The sequence below is a fragment of the Colias croceus genome, chromosome 19, assembly GCF_905220415.1.
Source record: "Colias croceus chromosome 19, ilColCroc2.1".
Lineage (NCBI taxonomy): Eukaryota > Metazoa > Arthropoda > Insecta > Lepidoptera > Pieridae > Colias > Colias croceus.
The window spans coordinates 8,264,874-8,289,235 of NC_059555.1; the positions used below are offsets into that span (position 1 = coordinate 8,264,874).

General features: G+C 35.0%; 2 protein-coding genes across 2 annotated transcripts in view; one reads left to right on the forward strand and one right to left on the reverse strand.

Annotated features, from left to right (window-relative positions):
* Positions 1–207: 207 nt before the first annotated feature.
* Positions 208–24,362, reverse strand: part of LOC123700032 (protein I'm not dead yet) — a 55,356-nt gene continuing 31,201 nt past the window's right edge. Inside the window, exons 2-15 of the mRNA XM_045647138.1 lie at positions 11,392–11,493; positions 11,147–11,306; positions 10,601–10,866; positions 9,687–9,801; positions 9,296–9,390; positions 8,634–8,759; positions 7,347–7,472; positions 6,504–6,618; positions 5,160–5,251; positions 3,573–3,673; positions 2,908–3,000; positions 2,145–2,338; positions 1,512–1,649; positions 208–1,142 (exon numbers count right to left, since the gene is read on the reverse strand). Of these exons, the coding sequence (XP_045503094.1) occupies positions 858–1,142; positions 1,512–1,649; positions 2,145–2,338; positions 2,908–3,000; positions 3,573–3,673; positions 5,160–5,251; positions 6,504–6,618; positions 7,347–7,472; positions 8,634–8,759; positions 9,296–9,390; positions 9,687–9,801; positions 10,601–10,866; positions 11,147–11,306; positions 11,392–11,432 (1,947 nt within the window). The 5' untranslated portion in view covers positions 11,433–11,493 and the 3' untranslated portion in view covers positions 208–857. The remainder of the gene's footprint in view (positions 1,143–1,511; positions 1,650–2,144; positions 2,339–2,907; positions 3,001–3,572; positions 3,674–5,159; positions 5,252–6,503; positions 6,619–7,346; positions 7,473–8,633; positions 8,760–9,295; positions 9,391–9,686; positions 9,802–10,600; positions 10,867–11,146; positions 11,307–11,391; positions 11,494–24,362) is intronic.
* LOC123700033 (GPI transamidase component PIG-S) overlaps positions 11,888–24,362 on the forward strand; it is a 60,578-nt gene continuing 48,103 nt past the window's right edge. Inside the window, exon 1 of the mRNA XM_045647139.1 lies at positions 11,888–12,061. Coding sequence (XP_045503095.1) covers positions 12,028–12,061 — 34 coding nt within the window. The 5' untranslated portion in view covers positions 11,888–12,027. The remainder of the gene's footprint in view (positions 12,062–24,362) is intronic.

Here is a 24,362-nt window from a genome sequence, read left to right on the forward strand (position 1 = left end):
TATGTATTCAACGACAGTTTATTGACTTTTTGAAGTGAAACTTCTTTATCGGGGTTGGAAAAAAATTTAGTGTAACATTTTTTCGTTACGCGTGACATTTTTCCGTTACGCGCCATCTTTTTCTTATCCCTACCACGCGTGATTCGACGTATTTCTGTAAAGTTGCATAATATAGTAAATTATTTTTTGGAAAATAAGGTCATAAAGAAGTTTCACTTATGTATGTACACTAGTACACGCACACATTTTTTTAAACTGTCAAAATGACAAAACATTAATAATCCCGCCATTTTTTTTATTTTTTTTTTATGTAAATACAGACTATCCTTGGCTTTTTACACCAAAATATCGTATTATAAAAATGATAATATTAAAACTATGTTCCTGCATTACGGTCTATTTACACTTTGAACATATTTTTTTAAATTTTATAAAGAAACTTGTATATTTTTCACTATTTTGACATATTATTATATTTTAATATTACAATATTCGCACTACTTTGGCACATTATTATTGTCTATTGTTCTATATGAATATCACATTATACAAATTCGTTTTAAAATTCGCAGGTAAATTTATGAAATATTTAACATTTCTTAGCACCATTTATCCGTCAAAAATATATAGGTAAGATTCTTGCAAATTAAAATCTGTAAGTACTAAATTACTTCGTAAGTTTCTCCGTGTGTTAATAATACGCCACTGAACATAATTTGATAAAATTTTTCATGAACATATTTGATGACCTAAAAATTGGGTCACTCAAAAAGCCCGTCAAAATCTGAAATACATTTTTAAATACGCGAGAAAACCGCGGACGAAAACTAGTACTACACTCAAACTACCCCCAAAATTTAACTTTTAACACAAGAAAACAGTCCATTTAATAATCCCGAGGTCGCATTATTTGCTAATAACAAGGGGTTATGTGGTATTGAGCAATTAAATTGTCCAACATGGGCCAAAGTGTTGGGGGTGACGTCACAGGCGAGTGTCAGGTTCTGGGCCATAGCGGACGTGGGGGTCAGGGGTTTGAGTCCCGCGATGTCGGAGGGTTTGAAGATAAGTGACCCCCATGTGGGGTAAGCGCCCCAGACGATGAGGGTGGTTATGATTTTGGGCCCGATTCCGCCGACAGCCTGAAATAAAAAAAATATGGTTATATGTGTGATTTTATGATGTTTGTATTGCAATCATTGTTATAGAATTAACTCAATTTTTAATCACTTTTTGTGTGTTTATTTTTGTAATTGTGTCAGGTTTATTTCCATAGTTTTGCTTGAAATCCAGAGTAATATTACATTATAATAAATTTAAAATACACTTTTTATTAATTGTTGGTGTTAATTATTATTTATTGCACTTTATGTTTCTGTTATATGTAATCTGAAATAATATTTGTCATTAATAGTTATTAAATGTGTAATTATTTGAATAACGTGTATAAGGTACTTCTTTCAACAACAACAAAAAAATATTTTCTTTTTTCCAAAGCTAGCAACACTCACCATCTTCGAAGTGGGTATGTGGGCAACACCAGCCACTATAGCATTGGGGGGAGTCCCCACGGGCATGTGGAAAGCCATGGAGCAAGCTAGTGTTGCTGGCACCATGAGGTAGCGGGGGTCCATGTCTAGGGTTCGAGCCTGGGGGAGGAAATAATTATGAATGAATAAAAATAAATAGTTCAATGTATAGGGTTCTAGCCTGGGGACAAATAAACATATTAAATTAATAAAAAAATTCTGGAAATAAAGGATCAAATATTTTTTGGTTGGTTTGGTTGGTTGGTTTTGGGAGCTTTCCTGTTCAAAGGTTTTAGCCTGGAGTAAAAATAAAAATACAGAGAGATTGGTAGCAAAATTATATTAGTAGCCGAGTATGAGTGTATTAAAGTAACTATATAAGGTTTAACACATCCGAAAGTGCAAGTTTTTATGAATGTACGACTACGCAAAAACAGCTGATTTGATCTATTATAATTATTAGAGATAAACAGAAATAAGTCAAAAAGTCAGATAGAAGACTGAAAGTGACAATTTAAATAATATAAGTGTTTAGCGACATATCTTGAAAGCACATCCAATCCAGCCATTCATCTTTGATGTTTCAAAAAAAAATCACAGAAGAAAAAGTCTTACCATATTAGCCAAAACTGGGAGAATTAAATTGGCAATAGCCACGTTGGATGTGAACTCGGTGATGAACTGCGTCACCAGCACCACCACCAGCAGCACGATCGCCGGATGGAGACCATGTAGACCCGTCAGGGATGTTCCGATCATCGAGGATAAGCCTGTTGCCTTGCTACCTTCGGCTAGGGCGAAGCCACCACCTGGAAGATAAATATTAATTTAGTTAAAAAAAAAAACAAAAAAAGACGTATGTAACTCGGGGACTGCTGCGGTTGCGCTATTGCATGCTATGCCTTCAAGCCACACCTCCGCCCGTCGGAGTGGGGAGCGTGAGGTTTTTTCGTTACGGAATTTCTCGATTCGGTCTCCGCGCTCAAGGCCCGCGATAGACGCTATGCAATAGCTTAAAAAGAACGTGTGTGCCGAGCACAAGTGTCAGAAGTGAAACATCCTTGGCAAGATTCAAAGTTCAAAGTACCAAAATCGTCGCCTTACCGCATGACGTGACGGTATTGTCATGACGCGACCTTGAAATTTTACTCTCAACGCGCCTAAAGAAATTTCACTTCAAAAACACGCTTGCTCTCATAACATTATTGTAATTAGCACTGATCCTTGATAAGTGTAAAAAGTTTGAACTATCTGTTTAAAGTGCGTCAAAATGGAGTCTAAAGGAGTAGTTTAAATACAAACAAATAGGTAAAACTTATGAAAGCATGTAAAAAAACAGATTCTCTATTTATAAACAACAATTTCATAAGTAACTTACCCAGCAAGAAAAGCAATCCCCACGGGATTTTTTCCTTCAAAATGTTCCACGTGACAATACTGGGCGACGGTTTGGATTGCACCAATTCTTCATCTGAAATAAATAAATATTATAAATACTATACAGGTATAACTTATTTTCACTTTTTTAATAGATTGAGTGATTCAAGAGGAAAGTTTTAGTATATAATCAAAGCGGGCGAAGCCGCGGGAGGTAAACTAGTAAATACTATACAGGTATAACTTATTTTCACATAGCAACACATCGCATGACATCACACGACACTTGTGATACGACACATATAATATGACTTCATACAAAACAGCACATAGCTAACATCACTTAAGACATCAAACATCACATCACACACGACATCACACGTCATCACATTACATCACATATCAAAATTGTTCATACTACCCTCAATTCTTACAGAACTCGATAAGTTCATACATACATATATATTTTAATAGCTCATCGCCCGCGGCTTCGTCCGCTTTGTCTCAAACCTAATAAATTATGTACTAAAACCTTCTCATTGAATCACTCTATCTATTAAAAAAAACCGCATTAAAATCCGTAGCGTAGTTTGAAAGATTTAAGCATACAAAGGGACATAGGGACAGAGAAAGCGACTTTGTTTTATACTATGTAGTGATACTTACAGGAAGAAGACGACGAGAAGAATTTGATGAAGTCCATAGACATCGGTAGCACGAACATCAGTATCACAATGAGAATGGATACCACCCCGTCTTTCACTTTCCTGAAAATTTTTTTTTTATTGAAAATCTATATTTTCACTTGTATTTTTGAAGTGAAACTTCTTTATCGGGGTTGGAAAAAAATTTAGTGTAACATTTTTTCGTTACGCGTGACATTTTTCCGTTACGCGTCATCTTTTTCTTATCCCTACCACGCGTGATTCGACGTATTTCTGTAAAGTTGCATATATGTAGTAAATTATTTTTTGAAAAATAAGGTCATATGAAGTTTCACTTCTTACGTGTGTACACTAGTACACGCACACATTTTTTTTATTTAATGTGTGAAAGAGAAATAGACAAAAGAAAGTGACAACGATGGTCGCTGAGATGACATAACTTTTATCTATCAAAAACTAGAGCCAACAAATATTATAGATAATATCAGAATAAAGAATTTAAAAAAAGATCGTTTGTGCCGAGCACACTTGTAAGAAGTGAAACTTTTTTGGCAAGATTCAATGATAACAAAATCGTCGCCTTACTCCATGACGTGACGGTATTGCTATGACCCGACCTTGAAATTTTACCCTCAATGTGCATAAAGAAGTTTCACAAACAAGAATATATGAACCTTATTTAATGTTTCAGGATACATCGCCCATTTTTGCAAGTGACGATAATTTTCCGTTTGTAGCTTTATTTTGATGAGACGCCCAAATAATTTCGTGTACGAAAGTCTCGATTGTGGTAGCTAACAGAGATAACAAGGATAAAAATTTTTGATTTGATGGTTCTCAAATATTTATTACTAACTGAATGAATTTTTTTTTGTTCAATCTCAAGATAATTACCTAAATTATTCGAAAAAATATTTGTCCTACAAAATCTATGGTTGGTTCAAAGAGTCCCCCTTTCCAAAGTGTATCGATAACGAGGTCATCATAAATGATTACTAACAAGCTGATTTTTTTGTTTTCACTTAGTTAATGTTTATATAATTCAACAGACATATTGTCCTACAAATTGCGTAATAAATATTTGAGAACCATCAAATCAAAAAATTTTATCCTTGTTATCTCTGTTAGCTACCACAATCGAGAGTTTCGTACACGAAATTATTGGGCGTCTCATCAAAATAAAGCTACAAACGGAAAATCAGCTTAATAGTAGTCACTTGCAAAAATGGGCGATGTATCCTGAACTATAAATATGAAACAGCTTCATATTATTTATATCTGCATTTCTCGTGTAAGTAAGCTATTGTTTTTTTTTTAAATTATATAATCTATACTAATAATATTTTAAAGAGGAAAGGTTTGTAATTATGTATGTATGTATGTATGGTTTCACGCATAAACTACTAGACCGATTACAATGATATTTAGCACACATATAGAGGGTACCTTGGATTAACAAATAGGATAGGTTTTATCCCGGAAATCTCACGGGAACGGGAACTATGCGGGTTTCTCTTTGAAAACGCGGCCGAAGCAGCGGGAGGAAAGCTAGTGTACTATATTTCCGCCCGCGGCTCTGATAACTTACATGGTGGTGATGACATCAGCCCATCCAGGCATGAAGCCGGGCTTCCTGAAGATGTACAGGAACACTGCAAGGATGAACAGCATACCTGACGACTGGAATAAATATTTTAATTATTTATTTGGCATAAATATTATACAATTAAATACATTTTAAAGATTGTTTCTTTCACGAAAACTAGTCTTAATCTAAAAGCTAGCTATAAAAATAGATTAGTAAAAACATAATTATTTGGTTAAAATCTTCATCATCACCGTTTTGCAAAGTTGAATAAAGAATTATACTGTGTTTCATTTAGTTTTGGCATCACTAATTATATTTATTTATTTTTTTTAATTTTAATTTTAATTTTGTATTTCTTCTTTTTGTTTGTTTTAATTAAGTACCTTATTTTTGTAAAATTGGTGCCAAATAAATGAGTTTAAGTTTAGTTAACTTTCTTTTTTTAAAGTGAAATTTTTATTAGATCGTCTCAAACTTTTTGGTCTGTGTAGCGCATGTCGCGTGACGCACGATACGTACGATAATTATCGTACAAATAAGATAATTTTTAGTTAAATGTCTATAGTGTGAAAAAAAGTTTCACTTTTACCGTGGTTTCATAAAACCACACAACATTTTTTTTGCTAAATTAACTGTTACGTTTCAAGCTTCATTCTTTCATCGGTCAATGTAAACTTCAAACTTTAATTTTAATTTCTGTTTTTTTAAGTGAAACTTCTTTATCGGGGTTGGAAAAAAATTTAGTGTAACATTTTTTCGTTACGCGTGACATTTTTCCGTTACGCGCCATCTTTTTGTTATCCCTACCACGTGTGATTCGACGTATTTCTGTAAAGTTGCATATAGTAAATTATTTTTTGAAAAAATAAGGTCATAAAGAAGTTTCACTTCTTACGTGTGTACACTAGTACACGCACATATTTTTTTTATTTTACTTATCACTATCACTACATAGTTTAAAACAAAGTCGCTTTCTGCCGACTTTGTGACTGACAGATCTTTAAAATGACCCAACAGATTTTGATGGGATTTTTTAAAAGATAGATAGATTCAAGAGGAAGGATTTAGGATATAATTTAATAAGTTTAAGACAATGCGGGCTGTATAGCTGTGGAAAGCTAGTATCATATATCATCACTACATAGTATAAAACAAAGTCGCTTTCTCTGTCCCTATGTCCCTTTGTATGTTTAAATCTTTAAAACTACGCAACGGATTTTGATGCGGTTTTTTTTTAACAGATAGAGTGATTCAAGAAGAAGGTTTTAGTATATAATTTATTAGGTTTTAGACAAAGCGGGCGAACCCGCGGGCGGTAATCTAGTACAGAAATAAATGCCATACCTTTTCATGGAAGGTGACAGGTCCCAAGCCCTTGTATTGGTCTTTTATCACTCTCATGGTGTTCTCTGAGCCTGTTGATGCGGCATTCACTTTTTTGGCAGCTTCACTGTTTGGTCTGGAAAATGAATTAAACCCATTATTAAAAATATTGGAAATTACTAAGTACATGATAGAAATTTCTAGTTACTTTCTTTTTATTGGTGAAAAAATCATTAAAATCGATCCAGTACTTTCGTAGCCTATACAATTCAAACAAACAAATAATTAAATCTTTCCTCCTTATAATATTATGTAGTGTAAACTAGCTTCGTCCCGCGGTTTCACGTGTAAATGAGATTTTCCTTTTAATCCTGACGTGGGAATATCAGTATTTAAAAATAGCTAAAGTTACTCCTTACTACAATGAACTCATGCAACACATGAATCAGTGAAATACCCTCAAAATCAGTCCAGCTGTTCCAGATATTAGCCAGAACAAACAGAGAGACAGAATTTTTTTTTTAATTACTATTTTGGTATAAGTACCATGTCTACATCGATATGGTTTTAGAAAAAGGCAGTTATATTAATACTAGGTTTCCGACCGCGGCTTCGCCCGCGCACTTAAAGAAAAACCCGCATAGTTCCCGTTCCCGTGGGATTTCCGGGATTGCGTCATTTTCCCGGGATAAAAAGTAGCCTATGTCCTTTCTCGGGTATCAAAATATCTCCATACCAAATTTCATGAAAAGGTTCAGTAGTTATTGAGTAACAGACAGACAGACAGAGTTACTTTCGCATTTATAATATTAGTATGGATTACAAACAGACAGTCCAATTTTATTAAAGGTATAGATGTAATACCTGAAGAGGCCCATAAAAGTGACCTGCAGGGAGATCCACACAAGTAACTGCATCAGCAACATGGGTGGCATGCTGTACGCCATGAACCAGAAGAAATCCACCGCGCCCGATATCTCCGGGAACTCACTGGAAAAATAATTTATTCAATTTATAAATAAACTAGCTTACCTAGTCTAAAACCTAATAAATTATATACTAAAACCTTCATCTTGAATCACTATCTATTTAAAAAAAACCGCATCAAAATACGTTGCGTAGTTTTAAAGATTTAAGCATACAAAGGGACATAGGGACAGAGAAAGCGACTTTGTTTTATACCTACTATTGATAATAATCAAATAAATGGAAGAAAAATAATAAAACTTACTAGTATATAATCTTTATTTGTAAATTTTTGTTTTGTGGAGTCAAATACATATTTATTTCTATCTTTTCAATTCGTAAATAGTTTGTACGAGTAGAAAATTCAATTTATAGTATTGTAATAAAAATGTGTGCGTGTACTAGTGTACACACGTAAGAAGTGAAACTTCTTTATGACCTTATTTTTCAAAAAATAATTTACTTTATGCAACTTTACAGAAATACGTCGAATCACGCGTGGTAGGGATAAGAAAAAGATGGCGCGTAACGGAAAGATGTCACGCGTAACGAAAAAATATTACCATCTAATTTTTTTTCCAACCCCGTTAAAGAAGTTTCACTTCAAAAACAACACTTAATTTCGAAATTTGAATCATTGGAAAACATTGTAAGAGCTACTATTAGTAAGAATTATTTAATGCCTACTGGCAACACGCTACATTTTGTTAAAATTAACTGATCATAGACAATTTGCAACGTATGCGTACACGTACACGCAAATATGTGTAAGTATAAAAATAATGGTCATAAGTTTTTAAAACGACATCTAAGCATCATGGGTTCGTGATTTCAAATAAAAAAGAGAGTGTGTGCCGTGAACACACGTCAGAAGTGAAACTTCTTTGACAAAATTCAAAGATACCAAAATCGTCGCATATCCAATGACGTCACTGTATTCCCATGACGTAACGTGACGATTTTACTCATCACGCTTAGAGAAGTTTCAATTAAAAAATAAAAACGACGTGTGTCACTCGGGGACTGGGGCGGTTGCGCTATTGCATGCTATGCCTTCAAGCCACACCTCCGCCCGTCGGAGTGGGGAGCGTGAGGTTTTTTCGTTACGGAATTTCTCGATTCGGTCCCCGCGCTCAAGGCCCGCGATAGAAGCTATGCAATAGCTTAAAAATAAAAAATACATACGAATCAAAGATGCCCTTGAAAGCGGAGTTAGTAGCTGTTCCCACGAGAGTACCACAACCTCCTAGTGTTGAAGCATACGCGATACTTAGGTAGTAGCATACTGTGATGTCGCTTGGGATTGGGGACCTGTAATTAAAAAACATTATTTAATAACTAGCTTTGTCCTATTGTTTCTTTCGCATATATTTGAAGAATTATAATGTTACTAGCTTTCCACCCGCGGCATCGCCCGCGCAGTCAAAGAAAAATCCGCATAGTTCCCGTTCCCGTGGGATTTCCGGAATAAAACCTATCCTATGTCCCGGGGTAAAAAGTAGCCTATGTCCTTTCTCGGGTATCAAAATATCTCTATACCAAATTTCATGCAAATTGGTTCAGTAGTTAAGGCGTGATTGAGTAACAGACAGACAGAGTTACTTTCGCATTTATAATATTATAATTTTTTACCATAAAAAAAAGTATGGTTTCTGCAACTTTTTACCATTACTGTTCCACTCCTATTGGTTGATGACTTTAAATAGCTTCTCTCAATAATTGGATAATCCAACACAGACAATACTTTTCAATGAAAACCTATAGTCCTACAACTCTGATATTTTATCTTGCTTGTTAGAATTTTGTAAAGAACATTACAACGGCTCCATTTTACAAAGAGTACTCACTCTTCTTCGCCATTTTTGTCTTGAGCAGGTTTTACGTCCTTCCCATTTTCGGGGAGAGCTTTCTTCTTGTTTATGTAAACTTCTCCCAATCCTTGCTGAAAAAGAGAAAATATAGTAGTTATTATTTAAATTATATCATTTACGAATAATGCTGCTTTTTATTGGTAAAAATTTTGATTTACATAAAAATTAAAAAATGTACCAAAAGAATTATGTAATTTTTTTTAAAGTAGTGCACAACTGAATTATAATAATAATTTTGGAAGTGTTCCAAATGCATGACCTTAACAAAGAGAGAAAAAGTTCAAACATTCGTGAGATAAGAATAACCAATAATATCTTTCCCAATTTCAATGTGAATAATCCATAAAGTATTTTTGAACAAAATTACCTGTTCAAAAACTTCCAAGATGGCTTCCACGATGGGCACCATCATGGTGGTGGCAGCTGCGTTGGACACCCACATCGATATGAACATCGTCACAAAGGTAAGCCCGAGGTTTAACCTGTAACCAAATACAATTTGTATGTGGAAATATTAAATACTAGGTTTCCGCCCGCGGCTTCGCCCGCGTTTTTCAAAGGAAAACCCACATAGTTCCTGTTCCCGTGGGATTTCCGGGATAAAACCTATCCTATGTGTTAATCCAAGTTACCCTCTATATGTGTGCTAAATTTCATTGTAATCGGTTCAGTATTATTTGCGTGAAAGAGTAACAAATACACACACACACACACACATCCTCACAAACTTTTGCATTTATAATATTAGTAGGATTTCTAACACAGTGTTATTCTTGTATATTTCGCTTCATATCTGATACATAAAAGGTATGGTTCGTATTTATTAATAGCATATGCAAAAAGCTATTAAAAAAGGTAATCAAATAAAGCTCTATCTATACTCTCGACTCTTGTAACAAATAATGACTGCAGTATGATTAAACTAGTCTTTCTAGTAGACTAGTCTGTATGATAAAAGTAACAATATCTACGTATCTTATAACATTACTAGCTGATCGCCCGCGGCTTCACCCGCTTTGTTTCAAACCTAATAAATTATATACTTAAACCTTCCCATTCAATCACTCTATCTATTAAAAAAACCGCGTCAAAATCCGTTGCGTAGTTTTAAAGATTTAAGCATACAAAGGGACATAGGGACAGAGAAAGCGACTTTGTTTTATACTATGTAGTGATGACTTATTTGAATCACGATCTTAAATCTGAGCTGCTACGAAAAAAAAACTCTTGCTGCATAACCCCAGCATCTTCAATTAAGATGCATTATAATTAATCGCTTACCTTCTATGCGAGCATCCGACCACTTGTACAGTCCACAGCGCCACCCGTTTAGGCAGTTTCGAGTGCTGAACTCCAGCAGCAATCATAAGCCCACCCATGAACATCATGTTCGTCTCTTTCATGTACGCAGCGCATGTTTTATCTGAGTCCAGGATGCCCAGGGTGGGGAAGAGCACGATGGGTAACATGGAGGTCACTGGGAGGGGGAGCAGTTCTAAGACCCAGTAGGTGGCCATTATGAGCACTACGTACATGCATTTGAAGGCCTGCAATTTATTTGATAGGTATTAGAGATTTTAAAAAGCTTGTTCATTTAAATCAAGGAGCTGATTTGTTATGTATCTTGGTTGATTATTATTATTGGTATATTCGTTTGAATTTTAAATTGCTTTACAACTTGACTTAAAGGAATAATTATTAGAGGTTTCATTAATTATTATTAGAGAAAATTTGGTATAAATTTTTGACTAATACTTATTGCCAAATTCGAAATACTTATGCAAGTTTGGGTTTGAATAAAATTGTTGGTGGAAGTTGTAAGCTTACCTTTGCTGATTCGGATCCAGCGTTTAAGATTGGTATTGGTAGTAAAATTATGGGAGTGAAGACTACAATCAGCGCCTTCCAATATATTGATACAAATAAACTAATTCTTTGCCATAGGGATGCACTTGTTCTGCCCTTTGAGAAATAATATGTATTCCCGCTGTAAACGAAAAAAGAACACGATTAATATCAATTTGATAAACATGTAAAAATAATAATATAGAATTAAAATGATCAAAACGCACCGTGCTTCATCGCCAATACCATTTTCAACGGCGTTAGACATTTTGGAAAATTTACTAAGGTTCCGTTATTTCTTCTTTCTTCTACCACATTCTCCAGTATATCTGCAAACAGAAAAATACTTTTATAGATATGAAGGAAGCTAACAACCCATAAAATTAATAAAATAAGAATTTTAAATTGTGACTTTTAGCGCCATTCATATGACAAAGAAAATTACACTATGGTTAAAAAAAATCGTGCCTTAATTAACAAATCAAATTCAAATGTGAGTCTCTCAATTTCAATCCTTAATAAAACATTGCATTGCATTTAAAACCGGTTTAAAACTCGTATTCTTGAAAAAAATATTTCCTTCAATTTAGAAAAGCTTCAATTTTATTAAACTACGATTAAAAGAATCATCAACATTATCATGGACACAGAAATATGTTATCTGTCAAACAATTTGTCAATTGTCATTTGACAGCCATGACATTGACTGATTGACAGTAGATAATTGGCTCGGCTAAAGCGTACGAAAACATTGTATTTATAAACACGATATTCTTTTAAATACAACGAATCTAGTGATAAAAACTTATTTACTTCTTAAACATTAAAGTTTTGTTCATGTTTAAGTTACAGTGTACACCGAAATGACGGAACAGGAGAACAAATCAGATACCGAAGGTAAGTCCTACAATAATATACATTTATCTCTTATTTTATGATATAATTTACGTAAATCTAAATGAAATGATTATAAATATGTTATTTTTATTCTATTTAGCACGTTTTTATATCAAATGCTAGTTTCCGCTTTCAATAAATTTAGTAAACATAACCTATACTTATAAGAACAATCGACAAACTTTTAAAGTTTCGTATAATAAACAGAATCTTTATATATACAGATCTTATTATTTAAAATAATTACTCATAATAACAATATTTTAACCAAATTTAACTTTAAATTAAAAAGCAACTATGTTTTAGACAGAAGTTGAACTTCATATCAAGTGTAAGTAATGTAAACAACATCGAAACTATGATTCAGTTATCAAGATATTATTAAATATCTTGATAACTGAACTATTAATTATTATACTTTGAAAGTAGCTTTAGCAATGAAGAATATACATAAGAGCAATAAATTATAAGTGAATATTATTCAAATCCTATTGAATATTTGCTACTACATTTGCTGCTGAGACACTAACTCGGCAACTCAGCAGTATGATATATTGGAACCAAATTATTGAGGTGTAATACAGGTGTAGTTATATACAATCCCACCAAAAACATAAATGTAAAATTTGGAGCTGAGTTCAATCGTTGACTTAATTTGCCAAAAAAAGAAATGAGATCTAAATGTGTGCCAAGTTCTGCAGACAGTCCAGAAATTTATTTACAAAGATGTATTAAGTTCTTAGGTTGACTGAAAACTCAATTGTTTTATTTTCCCTTAGAGAACAATGTTTATTCCAAAATATAACTTTTTTTAATTTGAATAATATAATTATTTTCACAAAGCAAACAACTAATGACCTATTGAACCCCATAATTTGATGAGGCTAGTTTTTAGAACCTCACAAAATATAAACAGTATGTAACACAAATTTAAGGTTCTTGTTTATCTTGAGGTCCTCTTGATATGTACCAAATTTGGTTTATTTAACTTAAATAGTTTTCGAGTTATAAGGGGGTGAAAAGTGGCTCGAAATGGTTCGTGTAAATATACACACGGCTGCTGCTCGCCAGTTCTCTTCGCTTGAACTCGGCTTGACACGCTGCCGCGTGTCTAGATATTAATTTATATTATAACTTATTGCAAGGCGCAAGTTTATCAAGAAGATATAATTAAACTATGATTAATTTTTAATTAATATTTACTATTTTCCATAATGATTTTACACTAAGTTGTAGAATTGTAAATAGCAAAACAATAATATTTTTCCCATTAGCATGCTGAGTATAAACAATTAAAACCAGTTATTGCGATGACATAATGTACATAGTGCATATTGCAAGTAATATTTGTGTTTACTAGAATAAGAAGTTGTAAGATAACTTAAAACTTCTAGAAGGATTAGCCATTTTATAAACAACATTTTATATTATTTATCTAGCTTTCCGCCTGCGGCTTCATCCGATTTGTCGAAAACCTAATAAATTATAAACGAAAACATTCCTCTTGATTCACTGAATCTAAAAAAAATGCATCAAAATCCGTTCTGTAGTTTTAAAGATTTAAGCATACATAGGGACAGAGAAAGTGACTTTGTTTTATGCTATGTAGTGATTTGAACATGCCATTCCGGCAAATGTTTTTCATAACATACAGATTTTTCACTAATTATTACAACTAAATAAGTGGATGTCCATCAAACACTTTAATACTCATATTAAAAAAACAAGAAAGTTATGTTTAGGGTGCGCTCAAGTATTACATAACGCAATTTGGGGGGAGGGGGGTCTCGTAAAACGTTACGATGCGTTACTGGGGTACAGAAAAAATCTTATGGTGCATTACAACTTACAAGGGAGGGAGGGGATTTCCAAAACCTTCAAAAATTGTGAAACTTAATACTTGAACGATCCCTTATCTAAAATTGCTCATAGCAAAAAAAGAACTGAATTTAAAAACATAATGATGTTTTTATGTTCATTGGTAATAAACAATGAGATTTTATGACAAGGTTATGGCGATACTACTGTATAAATTGCACATTTAACCTAGCACTATGTGATTATTTACAGTATAAATTACCTTGCAAATCATAAAGTTTCTTTGATACAAATTCATATATTATCATGGTTAACTCTAAAAATGGGATTTGTAAAGGTATGTAGTTTGAATTTTTTTATTTAATCTGTGTTAGACTTAATGAGAGACGGTTTTAAATATTGATTAGTTAGGAAGATTGTTTAAAAAGAAATATTACTAGACACTAGATATGCCACATTTTTTGGGTAATTCTTTGCACTATAATCTACGATGCCATCACAGGGCAGATTAACACGTAATTAGCTTGTTTTCTCACGAATTTTTCCGCATTTTTTATTTACGAGAACAACCGTGTTATACTGCTATACTTTACACTTTTGACTGACCGGTTGGCTTGGTTGGTAGTGGACCTGCCTTCCAAGCCAGAGGTTGTGGGTTTGATTCCCACCCGGGGCAAATATTTGTGTCCCTTCGTCCAGCATACTCACCATGGAATCCTGATATTTCATGAATGTCAAAAAACTGTTCTGAAATAGTGCTAAATAGTGCCCAAAGGAAAAAAATAGTGCTCTTGTACTTGCGAAGTTATAGCCATAGTTCGATGAGTATGCTGGACGAAGGTTTCGCCCAGCATACTCACCTCCGTCCGGAGAATCTGTATACGCTTCAAACATAATTCATACTTCAAAAAATAGTTCCCAAATAGTGCCAAACGGTGCCCAAAAAGAAAAAACAGTGCTCGAATAACTTCGGAGTTATAGGCTTCGTTCAGTGAGTATGCTGGGCGTAGGTTCTACGCCCAGCATACTCACCTCAGTGCGCGAATATCGAACGAGCTATAGGTATAATTTACGTCTCAAAAAATTGTGCTTGAAATAGTGCCCAATATCAGTCCAATTTTTGCTTGACTTTTGACTTAGAAAACCATTAAATTTTAATGTAAACTTCTATATACTAACGTAAAATGGGGTACAGTCGTCGACACATGTTTTTGGACAAAAATATTAAACTTTCTAATTGTAGACTTCATGTTATTGGAAATAATTATGGTATTTTCTCACATGTCAAAAACTTTCGATTAAATGCATTATTATATATTTTATAAATAATAATAAATGAATGAAACTTTAAGCGTAAATGAAGTCTATTACTTCATTGCATTGTGTGTTTGTCTGAATAAAAACAGTCATTTGCAGCCAATAAAATTAATATCTTGAAAAATTGTAAAAGGGAAATTATACAGTTTCTTTTTGTATATATGTTGCAGGCAAAACTTATAACCAGTCAAAATTAGTACTGTGACATAGTTATACAAATTTTTAAAACTCTTTCCAATAGTTTCATCAATGAAAGGTTTAGCAATAAAAAACATTTTTAATTAATTACGTTATTTATTACTATTTAAAGGGCCAAAGTAATCAGAATTCTAGTTAACTAGTTCACAGCTTTTGTTAACATTCATAATATAATCAATGTAAATAGAAAAAATTGTAGTTTTAATATTGTATATAATATACATATAAACCCTTATCACCTTCAAAATACAGATCAGTCTGTGATGTTAAGAAGAATATTCTGTCTATTTCATCGAAAGCTCTTGGTCCCGACTGCATTGGTCGTGATATGATCGTCCCCATCCTTGACATCATTGCCCCTGTCCTTACCTTTATCCTTAATTCCTCCATTTCGTTGTCTACTTTTCCCTCAGCTTGGAAGGACGCTTTTATAATTCCTATCCCGAAAAATAACAATCCCTCTTCTTTTTCCGAATACCGACCAATTTCCATATTACCCTTTTTATCCAAGATTCTTGAACGTTTAGTGCAGGGTCAGTTATGCTCGTTCATGAACAAAAATAACCTATTTAGCCCTTTTCAATCCGGTTTCCGCTCCGGTCATAGCAAGACTTCTGCTCTCGTCAAAATAACCGATGATATTCGTATTGGAATGGACAACAGGCAACTCACTCTGCTTACATTGCTTGATTTCAGCAATGCTTTCAATACCGTGGATCACGACATTCTGTTGAGTTTGCTTGGTTCTCTTAACATATCTCCAGCAGCTGTTGACTGGTTTCGTAGTTTTCTCCAAGGTCGCCGGCAGTGTGTCAAGATTGATGATTCCACTTCTTCTTGGTGCAATGTTTCTGTCGGTGTACCTCAAGGTAGCGTGTTGTCTCCTCTCCTCTTTTCAATTTTTATTAATTGAATTTCCCAAAATATTTCTTCTCCCTACCATATGTATGCTGACGATTTACAACTGTACACGCAATGTTCTCTATTTGATTTACATAACTCCGTGAAAACTATGAATGCTGACCTAAAAAGTATTGCCGACTGGAGTAATAAATATGGCCTATCTATTAACCCTTCCAAAACGCAAGCAATTATCATAGGAAGTCCTCAATTAATTGCCAAAGTGGATTGGACCGCTATTCCTTCCATCCAAATCAACAACACTCCTATTCCCTATTCCGCTACCGCTAAAAACCTCGGCTTGCACTTTGACCAAACCTTCTCCTGGACGGTACAACTCAACGCAGTACGCAAAAAGATGTTTGGTGTCGCTGCTTCCCTTAGGCGACTACGAAATATTTTACCAATTCCCACTAAAATTGCGCTTGCACAGTCCCTTCTATTCCCTATTTTAGACTATGCAGATGTCTGTTATCCCGACCTCACCGAATGCCAGCTTAACTCCCTTGAGCGACTGCAAAACCTTTGTATCCGATTTATATTTGGACTGCGTAAATACGACCACATTTCTGAATTTAGAGCCAGGCTCAAGTGGTTTCCAATTCGCCTTCGCCGGAATACTCACATACTCCACCTCTTGTATTCCATTCTATTTGATCCTAAAACTCCTCCTTACCTGAAACAAAACTTTTCCTACGTATCTTCCAACCATTCCCTAGCTTTACGATCCTCGAACAACCTGACATTATCTTTCCCTCATCATCATTCAAAATTCTTTCACTCTTCCTTTACTGTCACCGCCATTTCGCTATGGAATGCATTACCCGAGGTTGTGAGGAGAGCTCAAAGCCTGCCTATTTTTAAAAAGGAGCTAAGGAACCATTATGCTTCCTTATCACAAGATTGATGAACCTTAACACTGTTTTGTAAGTATATGTATTATTTATGTATGTATATGTCGTGGTCATATCGTAGATTTGATCATTTCATGATATGAGTGGCCATTTCACGAAATGGTCGCATATCGTGAAATGGCCAACATTGTTTGATCAGATCGTTAAATCGTCAACGTTTCACGATTTGGTCATCCACATTTGGCCAGATCGTATAAAATATAAAGAGTCCATAAAATATTAAAAAATTTCAGAATAACTATATTCTAAAAACTTGTTTAATGTCACTTAAGTTAGTGCCGCGGCAGCGGCCGGCGATTGCCAGAAGCGAATCGTTTTTGCAATAGAAAACAATTAGGTTAGGTTAGGTTACACTTTGATAAACAACGCACGAGCCGAGCGAGCAAAGCGAGCGTGCCGCGGCAGCGGCCGGCGAGTGCCAGAAGCGGATCGCTTTTTAAAAAACAAACAATTATAATAATATAGTAGTAGTTTCTTAAATTATTTTATTTAAGTCGCATTTTTTCTTAAATACATATAAGATATCCACATTTTCCATAGTACTCGTACCTCTTCGTCGTAAATTCTTTGCTATGACTTTCTTCATAATATTGTTATTAAACGAATTATGAAGTTTTTAACTGCGAATAATTTAATTTTCGCCAGCGGCCGCCATCTTATCACATAAACACAGAGCTTGCAGCGCCTCTACCAACGATTAATGTAACTATTTTACGATATGATCAAATAATTTTGGTCATTTCATGAAAAAACCGTGCGTTAATTGGCCATATCGTGAAACGATTTCTTATCATTGATCTGCCCAAACCACATCATGATGTGGCCAAACTAAATTGGCCATTTCACGATATGCGACCATTTCGTGAAATGGCCACTCATATCATGAAATGATCAAATCTACGATATGACCACGACATATATATATTGTATATGTATGTATTGTATGTATATATATCGTATATGTATGTATTGTATGTATATATTTATATGTAGTACTTTATATACATATTTGTATTAAAATTCAACTTTCAGTTGTGCACCACCTACTCCGTTTCTCTGCAGCTTTCCTTTGCTGTGGTTGTCTGGCAGAAATCGCTCGAAGCGATAAGACCGCCCTCTGTACTTGTTTTGTACTTTGCTGTATAATTGTTTTATCCTCTCTTTTTGTGTACAATAAAGAATTTTTATTATTATTATGTGTATCTCATTCTATAATACTCGGGTACCATCATAAGGAAGGTACCCGGTCCTTTGGAAGGCTTACGTGGGGACACGGATCCAACACGCAGAGGCCCTTTAGAGAACTTTACTGTGTTGTGGGACACCAGCCGCAGCCTGCCCATGACTGCACTATAGAGATACAATCCTAGGCAGTCCGCGGCCGATGTAGGACTATTTCGAGATATGGAAAACAAAATAAACTGGGCTATGGAGAGGGATGTTAAATGGGCCGGTATTTGGGGACTATTGGAAACTATGGCACCTGCCTTTCTACTAAAAGAAAGTAAAAATATGTTGGCAGGTGGTGACTCGCCCTCTCACTGTATGGGCCCCCGAAATAAGCCGCTGCAATAGTGCGACAAGGGGGCAACATATTGTGAGCAGCTAAGGGTGGAGAGGCGTCCCTGGACTTTAAACGACGATCACGCGCTCCCTGAGGGTCCAGCATCACGTGCCCACTCGCCACTTACGCTTCGCATCCACCCTTCGAGCTAAAAGCTCTCGCGACTCCACTCTGGCCGGCCGGTTAAGGCAAGCCAGAGGTGGGGGTCCTGTCCTCGTCAGGCTTCACTCCGACCGGCCGGTGAAGGCAAGCCGGAGATGAAGACAGGGGCCTCCCCCGGGAGCACTCGGTTCCCGCGGGGTCGCTACTCCCCGACACCCCGCCACAAGGTGTCCTGCGGGTGACTGATTGCACGGGTGGAATATCTATTATCACGTAAACAATAGATATCCCAACCGTGGGCGATGGGGTCGTCACATCCCTACGCCCTTATTATTATTATTATTATCAGTCTTGTCTAATAATCGTAAGATGTTAGGGCAGCGCCATCTAGTATTTAAACATAAACATATTCATTTGCGTCGCGGGCGCCGCGCGTCGTAAGCCCCATACCTATTGACCGTACGTGCATCCATTACTGCCACACTATATTGAACTTTATCACATGAGGAATACAGGTCAATTCCGTAAACGTTGTGGAACCGTCCTTGATCCGGAAAATGATTATTTTGAATAATTTTGTCAGTTGTAATGTAAGCATTAATAACAGCAACTTTATTTTTCATGCATGATTTACTTCATTTGATATCTTAATCCTTCAAGCGTCGTGATCTAGACAAAATATATAAAATCATTGTTCCTAGCTACCGGGGTCCCATGCGACGCGCGAAGGCTTAATCATATTATTATAAAGTATTATTAAAATAATGTGTAATTAATAATATTGCGATTCTAAAGTAAATACTCCCTTACATAGACAATTAATAATTTACACAAGACAAAAATTGTTAGAAAGAAAGTTAATAATATTGTATTCGACTGTACTCAATGTAATGTATGTAGAAGTTTACAATCAAATTTAATGGTTTTCTAGGTCAAAAGTCAAGCAAAAATTGGACTGATATTGGGCACTATTTCAAGCACAATTTTTTGAGACGTAAATTGTACCTATAGCTCGTTCGATATTCGCGCACTGAGGTGAGTATGCTGGGCGTAGAACCTACGCCCAGCATACTCACTGAACGAAGCCTGTAACTCCGAAGTTATTCGAGCACTGTTTTTTCTTTTTGGGCACCGTTTGGCACTATTTGGGAACTATTTTTTGATGTATGAATTATGTTTGAAGCGTATACAGATTCTCCGGACGGAGGTGAGTATGCTGGGCGAAACCTTCGTCCAGCATACTCATCGAACTATGGCTATAACTTCGCAAGTACAAGAGCACTATTTTTTTCCTTTGGGCACTATTTAGCACTATTTCAGAACAGTTTTTTGACATTCATGAAATATCAGGATTCCATGGTGAGTATGCTGGACGAAGGGACACAAATATTTGTGTGATGAACATAGATTTTGGTTCTGTGTCTGGGTGTTGATTATCTATATAAGTTTTTATTTAAAATTGTATATGTATGTTTATCAGCCTTCTGGTTTCCATAACACGAGCGAAAGCTTAGTATGGGATCAGATCGTGCCGTGTGTGAAAATTGTCCTGAAATATTTTATAACACTAATCGAAAGAAACAGGCATTTGTATAGCCCCACCTTCATGAATACAAACACAATACAATTAACATGGACAGATTCATTCAACAAAAACATAAGACCGTTTAGACTTTGCTCCTACCATTTGATATACATACTGGGCGCACAGTCCTTGAAGCGGCTGTTATTAAAGGCATCATAAACATCGATTCAATGAGAATTTATTGTCAATGTATTACGTAAATGTACGTAACGTACGCATTGACGTAATTCACGCCGGGAAGCCATAGTCCTCTTATAGCTTAATAAACAATTAACGTTGAGTTTTATTCAATATTTCTTAAAATATATGTATTGGATAGCTCAGTGATATAGATGTTGGCGTTTATATGGATTAGTAAGGAGAGGATCTGTTTTTAAGCTATTGCATAGCTTATTAGCTTCTATCGCGGGCCTTGAGCGCGGGGACCGAATCCAGAAATTGCGTAACGAAAAACCTCACGCTCCCCACTCCGACAGGCACGGAGGTGTGGCTTGAAGGCATGCTATGCAATAGCTTTACCGCGGCAGTCCCCGAGTGCCACACTATGCCGTTCGTTATGGTTCGGTCACACTCCTAATTACGCACACGGGTAAACACTACGTAACTTATGTTTTTAATTAATTATTTGGGCACGATGTCGCGACAGAACTTAAGGGTAGTGTACAAGAAAATTGGCATAGAAAATAACATATTATTATAGTGGTTAAGGACCAAACTAACTGCTGTAGTTTCTCCTACATGTAGCAGCCGGCATCCTATAGAAAACTATTTACGTTACTGATTTCAAATTCATACTATAACTGTCTGAACCGATTTACGTGATTCTTTTTTTGTTCGATGCGGGATGGTGTCGAATTGGTCCCATAAAAATTTTATTCGGATAGGCCCAGTAGTTTTTATTTTATGAGCATTTTTGTCTGTAGGTATTTGTAAATTTTGCAAGTGCAAGTTTGAAGTCGGTTGTTTTTAACGCAGTTATCACTTGTATTGATTCTTAAATATGTTGCAAATACGTTTACAAATTAAGATTTTATATAGCTGCACTACGGTATACACGTGACAATTTTTTCGTGCAGGGTGAGAGGTTATATTTGACTAATAAAAATAATAATCAGCCAATTAGTGACACTTTTATCAAGAAGTCTCCATTGATATGCGTTTCTATTTCGCAAGGTCAATTAAACAAACTTTAAAGGAGAATGCCCATTTTTGGTACTGGTTTTTCTCATGCATCAAGACAACAATACTATTAAAAAAAATCTCGGCAATTTAGAGGCCTTCTTACCATCGGAAAATATATTTTGAACAGGGAGTGTTTTGTAAAATCTAATAAGACATGTAATTGTTTAGATCCGTTACCATAGATTTAGTATCCATTACCGGTTACCACGGTAACCAAGCGGTAACTATTATGACATTTACTATGGTAAATAGCTAAATGTATTAATATCGATTATTGTTTACATTGAATTACAAAAAAATCAATTAACATAAAATCACTCTGTAAGGTATTGTTTATACACTGTAGGTTGTTTTCACATAGATAGTGAAGTAAAATTATATAAATATAAATAAATATATAAAAAAAATATTATTATGACATAGCTTGGTAGGTAACCTGTAACCAGTTATTTCTTATTTGTTTCTTTCTTCGAATATGCAGTGAAAAAATGATTCAAACAACAACAACAATATGTAAACCGAATAAAAACTCTATTGGCAATTTTTAAATATATATTTAGGTTTTCTTGAAATCCGTCCCGGAAGATTTCTGGTGCCTACCTACACTAGCCGATGAACAGATAGACTTTGTCTGAAAGCATTAGCTCTACGCATAGATTAAATATGTTAAACGAAAAATAACCTTCAGACGATAAAATACTACCTAAATCACACATAAACCTAACTAAATCGGGTTTATTTAAGTTTTGAGGTTAATTCACATTTTTCTCAATATCTTGAAAACCCCTGTTTTTATCACAAAAAAATCAATTGGTAAAAATCTTTTGAATATCGAAGAACCCTCCAAAACCACTCTGGCATTGACGCAACACTATACTGTGGTCCATACTTTCATGGGCATTCTCCTTTAGTGCATTATTAAATCTTGCTGTTCGTCTATTGATTAAATAACACAACAATTTCTTTTAACAGTAAACTTTGGAACCATGCTTTGAGTCAAAAACTGCTTCGTGTGCCTTAATTCTAAACCCATGCGAAAACAACGTATTTTCCTCCTCCGTAATCTTCCATTTCGTCTAACTTTGCAAAACTTTGCAAAACTTCCAGCTTATCGTACAGAAATCTACAAAAACTACTTTACTGTCCTATATGACCATCACACGCAATGCTATGTTTAAGAATCTAAATAGATTGTCTGCGCGTGTTGATAACATCACTACTGCTCGAACGGTGAAGGAAAACGTCGTGAGGAAACCGACATGTCGGAAGAATCAAAAGTTCGACGACATGTGACATTTGCCAACCCACACTTGGCCAGCGTGGTGGATTATGGCCAGTACCCTCATTGGAGGAAATAGGAACGTAATAAATAAATAAATAATTTATTTTCCTCAAAACTCATTTCTACAGTTACAAAAAAGTACAAGTAAATATAAATCAAGATGACTGGTGTCTGCGATAGGCCGTAGTCTGTAGTGCCGATCGCCAGGCACTCCCCAATTCGAACCGCTAAAAGTTTGCCAAGTAAATACATAAACAATTTAAATCTGTAAATGATGATGATGATATACAGTGCGTATTACTTAACTAGATGCCTTATACGCCTTATAGAGTTAGCTTACGGCCTTAAACGTAACTAAATGCCTGGATAAACAATTCCCAAAACTTCTTAGCATCTACCATTTAACACGTGCGGCATTTGAATACAATTGTTTACCTGCGACCCTCGTGACGTCATCGTGATACTTTAAAACTCTTTTCATTGTTTTTAAGGTTAATAATAATTAATGTGGATACGTAAGTCGTAACTGCCAGTGTTGAGACTGAAATCGATTAAAGTAATAAGTAGGTAGTTTACCTAGTTTAGGAAACAAAGTCGAGTATTCACTTGATAGGAAAGGGGTATTAGTTGTTGCCTGTTGGTCTAAATATAGAAATTCTTTTGGATCATATTACAGGGGTGTATGAAACATAGCGTATAGCTTCAAGCTACAAGTGTAATTTAAACTAGGTATTGTTATACAAGGCTTAAACAATAACATGACAGTAACATTTATGCAACCTCGAAAAACTCGTAATAAGTGACTACAAATATCATCATAATGCAATTCGATCTGCAATACAGAATACTGCGTTTGCAATGTGTTGATACTTGCAACAGTACAATTGTTCTCCAATTCTCAGAGCTTCGTATTGATATTATTGTCGTTGTCTTACATTTTTCAGAATTTATCTTACAATTGTCATGTTCTGATGATCTTTTATGTACGATTTGAAGGAGTATTATATAACTTTTTAAAGATGATGCAATTAGTCTAGTTGCAAAACCATCTAAGTGATTTGATTTCAAAATGAGTGTGACACGTTTCAATTGGCATATTGAATAATTTTATTTGCACTTGAGGTTAACATTGATGATGAGATTTTCAGTCGTGACAATTTATTTCACGTTATGATCATAAAAATTTTGTCACCGTTCTTATCTGCCTTGACGATATTCAGCTCTTTTTCTGTAACCTTGATAATAATTATTTTGAAAATTTCTACATTTGAATTTAATCTATACTAATAAAATTATAAAGCTACAGAGTTTGTTTGAACGCGCTAATCTCAGGAACTACTGGGCCGATGTGAAAAATTCTTTCGGTGTCAGATAGCCCACTTATGGAGGAAGGCTATCAGCTACATATCATCGCTCTAAGGCCAACAGAAGCGGAGTAG